The 11332-nt window shown below is 44.8% G+C and overlaps 1 protein-coding gene across 1 annotated transcript in view; it reads left to right on the forward strand.

The window, feature by feature from the left end:
* The window catches only part of LOC140739781 (interleukin-6 receptor subunit beta-like), a 51198-nt gene extending 40397 nt beyond the window's left edge, over positions 1 to 10801 (forward strand). The window contains exons 10-12 of the mRNA XM_073068295.1: positions 3575 to 3671; positions 4449 to 4530; positions 6147 to 10801. Of these exons, the coding sequence (XP_072924396.1) occupies positions 3575 to 3671; positions 4449 to 4530; positions 6147 to 6677 (710 nt within the window). The 3' untranslated portion in view covers positions 6678 to 10801. The remainder of the gene's footprint in view (positions 1 to 3574; positions 3672 to 4448; positions 4531 to 6146) is intronic.
* The last annotated feature ends 531 nt before the right edge of the window (positions 10802 to 11332 follow it).

An 11332-nucleotide genomic window follows, 5' to 3' on the forward strand; every position in this document is an offset into this window, starting at 1 on the left:
GTAGCTGAGCGAAGGGCGCTGAGTAGGCTATGGTCAATTATGGAAAACTCTGAACATCCTCTACATAGCACCATCCAGAGACAGAGAAGCAGTTTCAGCGACAGGTTACTATCGATGCAATGCTCCTCAGACAGGATGAAGAGGTCAATACTCCCCAATGCCATTAGGCTTTACAATTCTACCGCCAGGACTTAAGAACTTTTTAAAAGCTATTAATGCTTTTTGAGACGGTGATTTAGATGCATATCATATTTTTTTACTGAGTTAAGTATTGTATGTAATTAGTTTTGCTACAACAAGTGTATGGGACATTGGAAAAAAAAGTTGAATTTCCCCATGGGGTTGAATGAAGTATCTATCTATCTATCTATCTATCAGACCAGGCAGCACCTATAGCCTGAAACGTCGACTGTACTTCTTCCTATAGATGTTGCCGGCCCTGCTGCGTTCCATCAATAACATTTTCTGGTTGCAAAACTTCTATACGGCTTTAATTGAAGCAAAATATTTGTTTAATTCAGAAATAACCAAGAGTAAGGTGGGCATCTCAGTGAATAGACTGGACAAGATAAATAAATAGTATGATGAAGTGGATTGGCCCGAAATATTACATACACAGCGCTGGAAGAACTCAACAGGTAGGGCAGCATCCATGAGAAAAGAGTAGCCAACGTTTCGGGCTGAGACCCTTCCTGATCAATGCCATTTTGAACTTTATTCCTTTGTGTTGCATATGTGTGGACTTAAAGACGGCTTTAGACCATATTTATTATGTAGACATGGCTCCAACATGGAGGCATCGCTGACAGCGCTTCTCCCTATAGATGCTGCCTGGCCTGCTGTGTTCCACCAGCATTTTGTGTGTGTTGTTGTTTGAATTTCCAGCACCTGCAGATTTCCTCGTGTTTGATCTGAAGAATATCTTGTGTTTAAAATAAAGAATGTGTGTCGACTCTGGCTTTGATGTTTGAGTTGCAGTGGGAATAGTTAATTAAATGGACCGAGCATCCAGCAGACTGCGTGTCCACTGTAAGTGATTTGGAACTACTAACAATGAATGTCAAAGCTCAGAAGGTCAGGGAGCTGGAAAAACTTCACTTTCGATTAATACAAGAAATTCTGCAGATGCTAAAAATCCAAAGCAACACAGGCAAAATGCTGGAGGAACTCCAGAGTTCTGGCAGCATCCATGGAAGTGAGTGAACAAACAGCAGACATCTTGGGCTGAGCCCCTTTTTCAGGACCGGAAAGGAAGGGGGAGAACACCAGAAGAAGAAGGTGGGGGAGAGGAAGGAGGATAGCTGGACGGTGATAGGTGAAGCCAGGAGAGTGGAAAAGGTAAATGGCTGGAGAGGAAGGAATCGGATAGGAGAGGAGAATGGACCATAAGAAAAGGGAAAGAAGGAGAGGCACCAAGGGGAGGTGATAGGCAGGTAAAAGGTAAGAGAGGAGAGTCGAGAATAGAAGAAGAGGGCATGGGGAGGGAAAAAAATTATCGGGAGGAGAAATCGATAATCGTACCATCAGGTTGGAGGCTATCCAGTGGGAATATAAGGTGTTGCTCTGCTTTATCGTGGCACAAGAGGAGACCGTGGACGGACATTTCGGAATGGGAATGGGAATGGGAATTGCAAATAAAATGTTTACCACTGGGAAGTTCCGCTTTTGGCAGATGGAGCAGAGGTGCTCGATGAAGCGGTTCCCCCAATATAATGACAGGTCTCACCAATGTAGAGGAGGCTGCATCGGGAGCACTAGACATGTAGGTGACCCCAGCGAGTTCGCAGGTGAAGAACTGTCTGGGGCCCTGATTGGAAGGGAAGGAGGTGGTGAATGGGCAGGTGCTGTTCTTAGGCCACTCTCAAGGATAAATGCTGGGAGGAAGATTAGTGGGGAGGAATGAATGGACAAGGGAATCACGGAGGGTGCTGATGCACCACCAATAACTCACTCTGAGACGTAGGAAGCGAGGTATCGGCTTTTATTGACTGGAAGAATGAACAACACTACATCCTGGGGAATGAGGCTGGGCAACAGGCCTCAGTCGCCTTTATACAGGGGTCTGTGGGAGGAGCCACAGGAGCAGTCAGCAGGGGTCAGTGGGAGGGGCCACAGGAGCAGTCAGCAGGGGTCTGTGGGAGGAGCCACAGGAGCAGTCAGCAGGGGTCAGTGGGAGGAGCCACAGGAGCAGTCAGCAGGGGTCTGTGGGAGGAGCCACAGGAGCAGTCAGCAGGGGTCTGTGGGAGGAGCCACAGGAGCTGTCAGCAGGGGTCAGTGGGAGGAGCCACAGGAGCAGTCAGCAGGGGGGGGTCAGTGGGAGGAGCCACAGGAGCAGTCAGCAGGGGGGGGTCTGTGGGAGGAGCCACAGGAGCAGTCAGCAGGGGGTCTGTGGGAGGAGCCACAGGAGCAGTCAGCAGGGGTCTGTGGGAGGAGCCACAGGAGCAGTCAGCAGGGGGTCTGTGGGAGGAGCCACAGGAGCAGTCAGCAGGGGGTCTGTGGGAGGAGCCACAGGAGCAGTCAGCAGGGGTCAGTGGGAGGAGCCACAGGAGCAGTCAGCAGGGGTCTGTGGGAGGAGCCACAGGAGCAGTCAGCAGGGGTCAGTGGGAGGAGCCACAGGAGCAGTCAGCAGGGGTCTGTGGGAGGAGCCACAGGAGCAGTCAGCAGTGGTCTGTGGGAGGAGCCACAGGAGCAGTCAGCAGGGGTCTGTGGGAGGAGCCACAGGAGCAGTCAGCAGGGGTCTGTGGGAGGAGCCACAGGAGCAGTCACCAGGGGTCTGTGGGAGGAGCCACAGGAGCAGTCAGCAGGGGGTCTGTGGGAGGAGCCACAGGAGCAGTCCAGACAGGTATATGTAGTTCACCACAGGCGCGATCCCTGCGGAAAGTGGAGAGTTGGGGGGAAGTAAAGATGTGTTTGGTAGGATCCCATTGGAGATGGAGATCCTTTTGGTTAGTGTTACTTTCTCCAGTGGTTCTACAGAGCTTCCACATGGTAAGGTAGAAAGTGCTTCATCATCCAAAAGCCTGAATTTACTTAAGCTGAGTTTAAAATCTCATCAATGTATCTGGGAAGTTTAAATTCAGTCAATTAAATAGAATTAACTTTTCATAAAAAATAATATTGATAATAACGAGCATGAAACTACAGTTTGCTACGGAATTCCACTTGGTGCACAAATGCCATTAAGAGAAGGAAATCTTTGATATCACCACATGGAACTCGCTGAAGTGGGTTAAAAGCAGCTGGCAAAGGCAACAAATATTGGCTTTGCTAGTGGTGCCTATAACCCACGAATGTGAAAAAAGGCCATATGTTTCTCACAGCAGCACTATAAACATTGGGAGGGATGAGTCACCGAAACAAAATGTATTTGTGCCCTGCGAATTAGTAATCATGTTGTGTTGCCTGTACCACATCAGAGATCATGGAGAAGTCTGCTTCTAAACTGTGGGAAGCTTTCACGTGTTAACATTTCAGCCAGCCACGGAGAATGAGGTCACCTCCAGGGACAATGTAGCTGTGCCCTGAGAGTCTACAACAGATTTTTGTTAACACATGCACCATTTTCAATCATCAGATGATGGAGAAGTGGAGTTGTTCCTGATCTGTGTCTTCTCTTTCCCTCTGTTTACGACCCTGGCTTTAATGGGTGCCTGCATCTTCCAACGACACAGGTACGCTGCAGAAATGCCTTTTGACGTTTAACAATAATTGAGCTGGAGCCCAGACTGACATCAGAATGCCATCAAACAGCGCTTGTGGTGTCACAACAAAGCATTATTCTTGGAGTAATAGAGCGCTACAGTACAGTCCTTTGGCCCATCTAGTCTGTGCCAACCTGCTTTCCTGCCTTGTCCCATCTACCCTGACCATTGCCCTCCATGCCCCTCTCATTCATACACCTATCCAAACTTCTATTAAACATTGCATTGAACCTGCATTCACTTCCACTGGCAGCTTGTTCCACACTCACACCGCCCTCTGAGCGAAGGAGTTCCCCTTAAACATTTCACCTTTCATCCTAAACCTATGACCTCTGGTTCTAGTCTTAACCATACTCGGGGGGGGGGAACCTGCATATATTTAACCTACCCTTGTCACTCATACCTCTATAAAATTGCCCCTTATTCTCCTGTCTACCAGCAAATAAAGACCTAACCTATTCAACCTCTCCCTGTAACTTAGTTCAAGTCCTGGCAACATCCTTGTGAATCTTCTCTGCACCCTTTCAAGCTTGCTGATGTCTTATCTGTAGAGAGGTGACTGCACACTTACAACGCACTCAAAATTCTGGAGGAAGGCAGCAGGGAAAGGAATAAACAGTCGGTGTTCAGGCTGAGACCCTTCATCAGGACTGATTTTGTGTGTGGGTTTTCTGGATGTCCAGCACCAGCAGAACCTCTTGTATTTATGATTTACTTACTGTCCACATTTATCTCTTGAACCCACAGAATTAGGAAACAGTTTTGGCCCAACGTTCCAGATCCTGCGAATAGCACCCTGGCTCACTGGATGCCAAAAAAGTTGTGGCAGGTAATTCTTCCCCAACGCGGGCACGGCCGACACTTCTTGTCCGTTCCTAATTGCCCTTGCAAAGGTGTTGGTGACTTGGCACTTTGAAAAGCAGCAGGTCCCCTGGTGATTTTATTCCCACTGTGCTGTTGGATTGAGAGTTTCAGGATCTAGCTCCAGTAACGATAAAGGAATCATGATTAATTTCCATGTCAGGATAAGGTGAGATCTTTGGGGGAAGCATGCAGGTAGTGTTGCCCCTTGAATGTGAGGGGCTTTCCATCTTGGTGGTTGAAGACGTTCTTTGGGAGGCATTGTCCAAATAGTTTACTAACCGAGCACGTTCTGATGGATCGCCCAAACTGTCACTCATCTTTGTTGATACAAGTGAGGCCACAATTCATCTGCACTTTTCCTTTTTAGAATAATGTTTGATACTCATATTGTGGCCATTGCAGTACATTGGAAAAACCAAAGGCAAGTTCAACGGCTTTGCAAAACATCTCCATTCAGTCCACAGCTGTGACCTTGAGCTTCTCATTCACTTTGCCTCGCCTTTCCCACTCTAATCCCTTGGTCGTTGATCTCCTATACTGTTCCAAAAGAGGCCAACATTCCTCAGGGAGCAGCTCCTAATCATTTGTCGAGACATTATGTAGCTCTTTAGGCTCATTATTGAATTCATAAATTATAGATAACTAACCTTTAGGTCACCCATCTGAATCAATAGAGTGACAGGGTAGAGGTATGTCTTCACCAAAGGAAGTGTAAGGCACTCCTTCCCTCCACTAGCCTGCAGGACACCTTTGGGCAAGGTGTAGCACCTGCTTACACCCCCCCCCCCACCCTGATCAGGGTCACATAAAGCCATGGGAGCAGGTGGTGGATGGCCGTATGAGCAGCTGGTGCATATCACAAGTCCTGGTTATGTGATCACTGATATCTAGAAGACAATTGCTGTATAGTCTTGATATTGGCTGGTGTCACCCGTCTTGTAAAGACTCTGCCCAGAAAAAGGCAACGGCAAACCACTTCTGCAGAAAATTTGCCTAGAACAATCATGGTCATGGAAAGACCACGATTGCCCTTGTCATACGACGCGGCTCCTGAATCAATAGCTTGTTTTCCTTCCCTCACTATGGGTACTGCTTGTTCTGCTGGGTATTTCCAGCCAGGACCCTTCATCAGGTCTGGAAATGAAGGTGGGGGAGGTGTAGGAGTACAAGCGAGCAGGTGATAGGTGAAGCCAAGTGAGGGGGATGGTAGGTGAGTGAAGGAGGGGGGAGCTGAAGTGAGAAGCTGGGAGGTGATAAGTGGTAAAAGTAAAGTGCTGAAAAAGAAAGATGCTGATGGAAGAGTAGAGTGCACCAGGGGATAAAGGGAAGGAGGAAGGATACCGGAGGAAAGCGATAGGCAGGTGAGGAGAAGAGAAGGGGAAAAAGCGGAGACACAATGTGGAGTGGAAAAGGAGAGAAGAGGTAGAAATGATCAGAAGTTGGAGAAATTGATGTTCATACTGTCAGTTGGAGACTACCCAGACAGAATATGAGGTGTTGTTCTTTATAGTCTCCCAGCATGCACAGATGTTGGCATATGCGCTGTACACCAGAAACTCACTCCAATTTTTGCTTCAAAAGGATGTAAAAGACCTTCAGGAGGATCAGAATCCAACGTTTCAAGTCCAAGCTGTCCACTGTGGTGGTCAGGCCATATCCGATGTCAGTGGTACCAAATATTACTGGATGCAGGGCACCAAGATTGAGAGCGGTCCAAGCTCTGTCAGCAACAGTCTGAGTGAAGCCAACTGCAGCATCAAGCAGTCCATACGGGAATTCATCGCCCCACAAAATGAGTTTGATTCACATGAAATGGAACGCTTCCAGCAGCTCGAACCAGAGACCGTGACCATAAATGAATACAATAAACAGAGAAATGCAACATTTGCTGTTTTCCAACCAAATTCAACACCGACTCTTCTCACTTGCTTCCCTCAGGTCATTCCTCATGATGAACATAGTCTGCTGTCACTATTTCAGAGCATACCAGATGATAACCACAGCAAAACTCCGCAGGAGATGAGTCATGTACTTGAAAAAGAGGAAATGCTGTGCAGTTTTCCATTTTTAATGAACCTGCATACTCTTTCAAGCTCTGAGATACTAACCTAAACATTAAACTCATTTACAGTGATGAAAGAGATTGCATGAGCCAAAGTCTGTGACCAGCGTATCATTGCACCTATGCCGGAAGTATTATTGTTGGCTGATTGTACGCTTTCATGATAGTTAATGGTACTTTACCAAGTACACCTAAGATTTTTTTGGAGCAATCTGCTTGTTCTACACCAAGAGGAAATAAAAGGAGTTTCTTTAAAAAAAACTCTCCCTCATATTGGATGATATGTCAGCACAACATCATGGACCAAAGAGCTCTTCTGTGCTGTAATGTTCTATGTTCTAAATAATTTTGCATTTTGTCTACTTTTTTAAAGTTCCTGTGCATCAAAATCTGATTAATCTTATTTGCATTAATATTTTAATAAGTTTTCAGAATGATCATTGTTCATCAGTTCTGAAAGATAGACCATGATGAAAGCAGACTACAAGACTGGACCTAAGATTTCATTGTAGGTGATGTTAAACCTCAAGGGCTGGAAACAAATGCGATTACCCCTTAATGACACTGACAGAACAAGTTTCTTGTAAGCGTTGTTCTATCTTAATATTCAGTTGCAACACAGAATGTAGGAGCATGCTTTTGGAAGAAGTGCATTGGAATATCTCATCCCCAGCTCTTTGATTGTAAACCCTGGTCAATTGACAAATGAGTATTTCAGCTTGCATTCTGAAGTGCAAAATATATATTTGATAAGAAAAGCAGAGTCCTCTAAATGTTTTCTTTACCACTTCGAGCATTTCCGCAGCATGCACTACAAGTGGGACTTCCCAGTGGCCGCACATTTTAGTTCCTATTCCCATTCATGTTCCGACATGTTGATCCTTAGCCTCCTCTTGTGCCAAGATGGGGCCACCTCCAGGCTGAAGGAGCAACACTTTCTATTCCATCTGGGTTCCCTCCAACCTGATGGCATGAATATTGATCTCTCCTTCCAATGAACAAATATACCCCATCACTATTTTCCACTCTGACCTTTCACTACTTCTCACCTGTCTAATACTTTCCCCTGGGTCACCTCCTCCTTCCCATTCTCCTACTGTCCACTCTCCTCTCCATTGTTCTCCAGCCCTTGACCCTTCTCACCCACCTGGCTTCACCTATAACTTTCCAGCTGGCTTCTTTCCCCTCCCCCCACCTTTTAATTCTGGCTTCTTCTCCCTTCCTTTTCAGTCCTGAAGAAGGGTCGCAGACCAAAACGTAGACTGTTTTCCATAGATGCTGCCTGATGTTCTCAGTTCATCCAGCATTTTGTGTGTGTTACTCCTGGTTATAAGACCACATGGGTGATTATTGTCTCTGAAAAGGAAACGCTGTAATTATAAAGTGTCTTTTCACTTTAGCCTCAGAATATTCCAACAGACTCACTGTTGTAATATGCATGGCAAGCTTCTACATCAGGACTAGGTCTCGGTCTTAACCACATAAGACTAGGAAGCATCTCATTCCTATTGTTGGTGTGTGTCTAGTTGGCTGACCCAAGTGAAGAGGAAATGGGCTCCAGTGTTCCAGTGAATGGAAGTACAGTTCTGCAACTCCTGTTGGAAGAGAACGAGAGAATTTCAAATGAAATTGGACACAGATTTGTTAACCATGTGAACAGATACAGAATAGTAGTTGTGATTGATAACACAGTGCCACGAACTGAGATGGGGATGAGAAAGGTCTACCAGAGTCAAGTATTTGCTTCAACGGAGAAATAAAACGATACTTCATGTTGTCACGTAATCATGAAAAATTACAAGTGGGGACAATGTGGTGTAAATTTAAAGGGTATTAAAAAGCTTTATGTAATAGTAAGGCTCCAGCAAATTATATGAATTAGTTACACAAGAGCGTCTGCAGATACAGAAATCCAAAGCAACACGATCAAAATGGTGGTGGTGCTCAGCAGGCCAGTCAGCATCTATGAAGGGAAATAAAGAGTCGACCTTTCTAGCTGAGTCCCCGCTGAAGAGCTTCAGCCCAAAACGTTGCCTGTTTACTCCTCTCCGTAGATGCTGCTAGCCTGCAGAGTTACTCCAGCATCTCGTGTGTGTGTTGCTCAAGACTTGCAACATCTGCAGGATCACTTGTGCTGACATGACGCAGTTTTGCACTGCACTGTCAATGGATTGAATCAATTTTGCTTTTGTTTTGCATGATTGTCACCAAGTGCTGAAATAACTTGGTAAGTGGATGATTGCTTTGAGGTTTTTTTTGTACTTTTCTGTTGATATAAACTGTCATCATGTATCCGATGAGCAGAAACAGAGAAGTAGGCCAGTGATAGGTTACTGCCCTGTGCAACCAGCGAGAGACAAATTTCAGACGTTTCACAAAGCCGTTATGCTGGCCAGGTGAGCTGCTCACCCACTGGTGCTTTCCAAATTTGCAAACATTAAGAGATGCCAATTTTGAGCTAGGTCTGACTTGAATTAGCAACATAACAACTTGATCTAAATCCAGTAACTCTGTATGACATAACCCTGTAAATTGGTTTTATTTCCCAGAAAAGGAAACATTTCTTCTTGAATCACTCGGCATATAACGAAGTTCTTGTGTGCTAAGAGAAAACTGGAGACTGCAGTGCTCAGAATCTACTCATTTCTATCACTCGTAACCTAGTCAGCATCTGGTACCAATAGGCAAGTATTTATGGTCAGCTGTGACTGTCTAAACTTGCCGCTAACCTTAAGATTTCACGTTGTGGAATCATAAAATTACAAATTAAACTTGACACAATTTGAGAAAAGGAAAGCTGATTTGTTTTCACAAAGAAGCAATATTGTTTTAAATCCACTTGTGTCAGGAAATGGGAACCAGCACAAAGAAAAGTATTTTTTTTAGTTAGGGTCAAATCATTTCAAATGCTGTTATTCACTTCAATTGTTTATATGGTCTGTGTTTTGTTTTCCTTTCTCTTGTGCATTGGGTGTTAGGCTTTTATTTTTTTTCCCCCTTTAATTGGTTGTTTCGGGCTTCTTGCTTTGCGGCTGCCAGTAAGCAAACAAATCTCGAGGTTGTATAATTGATACATTCTTTGATAATAAATGTACTTTAAATCGTTGAGTCGTTTCAAATCAGTAATCATGGTGTAAGCCATTTGGACCTAATGTAATAGAGGATAGTTTTCAAGATATATTGTTAACGTCACATAATTTCCCATGATTCTAATGGAGAAGCAATTGGCCAAATTGCTCAGAGTTCAGGGTACATTTATTATCAAAGCATGTATACATTATACAACCTTGAGCTTTGTCTCCTTACAAGCAGTTACAAAACAAAGAAATCCAAAAGAACCTATAAAAAAAAGACGACCATCAAACACCCAATATGCTGAGAAAAAAAAATCAAACAAATCATGTGGATAAATAAAAGTAAGCAGATAGCATTCAGAACAAAAGTAAGTCCACGGACGTGAGGCCTGTAGCAGCAAAGCAGGCCACAGCCGCAGCCTCAGCCTCAGTTCAGCGCAGAGCTGAGTAAACATTGAAGAGCAGCATCCTGAACTAGCCTGATTCTTGCCTGTGGTCCCGACACCCTGCCTTTTCAATCTGGCCAGGTGTTATATCATCCAAACATCTGGTCATTCTTCGCTCTAGGATCTGGGCCGTGTCATTTCGATACGTTCTGGACCTGGACCCCACTGCAACGCCACGTTTCCAAATCAGCCTGGAGCTTAGTCCATTCAAACCTCTAGCTTTTCCTCACTTTCGGTCTAGGTAGATGGGCCTCAAATCTTCTTTGTGTCTGTTCACCCTGACTTTGCCTTGCCTCTGCTCGCCTTGGATTGACCTCTACCTCGTCTCGACTCAACCTCGCACGCATTCACTTCAATCCTAGACTCGTCCTCACCTCTGCCCACAGCTGACAACAATGTTGAGATTTCTTCGGGTACAGAAATCCCAATTTTACTAGCTGTTTCATGGATTATTGACAAGTGTTTCACAGCTGTTGCTGCAATATTTGTGCCATTGCTAACTCTCAGTTTTCTTGGTTATGTTACAAGAAAGATAAGTGACTATGCTATATCTGTCATGGACTATAACTTTCTATTACCCCTGTGTTTACTGTTCTTACTATGGTTGCTGTGCATCTTGCACTTAACCCCTGTGTGAGAAAGGCTGGCACAAATAAAGACTTACATTTATATGGTGTGAAATCTGTTAACTTTGCATTGTTAACAATGCAGTAGATGATAATATGGGGGGGGGGGGAACTGAATTATAGTAAGTACGTAAGTATTATAGTAAAGATGCTAGTAGTTAAATAAGTAGTGCACAAACATAAATTTTAAAAAAGTAGAGAGGTAGTGCCCATGGGTTTAATGTCCATTCAGAAATCCAACAAAGGGGAAGAAGCTGTTCCTGAGTCGCTGAGTGGGTGCCTTCAGGCTTCTGTACCTCCTTTTCGATGGTAACAATGAGAAGAGGGCATGTCCTGGATGGTGGGGATTCTGAATAATGGGCACTGCCTTTCTGAGGCATCATCAAACAGCCGACGGCCAATGAATTATAATCAATACTGAAAGCTAGAAAACATGACCAACATTTTGGTTAAATCGGACTCACGAAAGGATCGGATAACCATGTTTAGAAATGGTGACTGAAACAAACATTGCCTCAAGTCATGGATAACCCCCTTTTCTTTCCTTCAGTGACATGGG

This window comes from Hemitrygon akajei, chromosome 16 (assembly GCF_048418815.1).
Source record: "Hemitrygon akajei chromosome 16, sHemAka1.3, whole genome shotgun sequence".
Classification (NCBI taxonomy): domain Eukaryota; kingdom Metazoa; phylum Chordata; class Chondrichthyes; order Myliobatiformes; family Dasyatidae; genus Hemitrygon; species Hemitrygon akajei.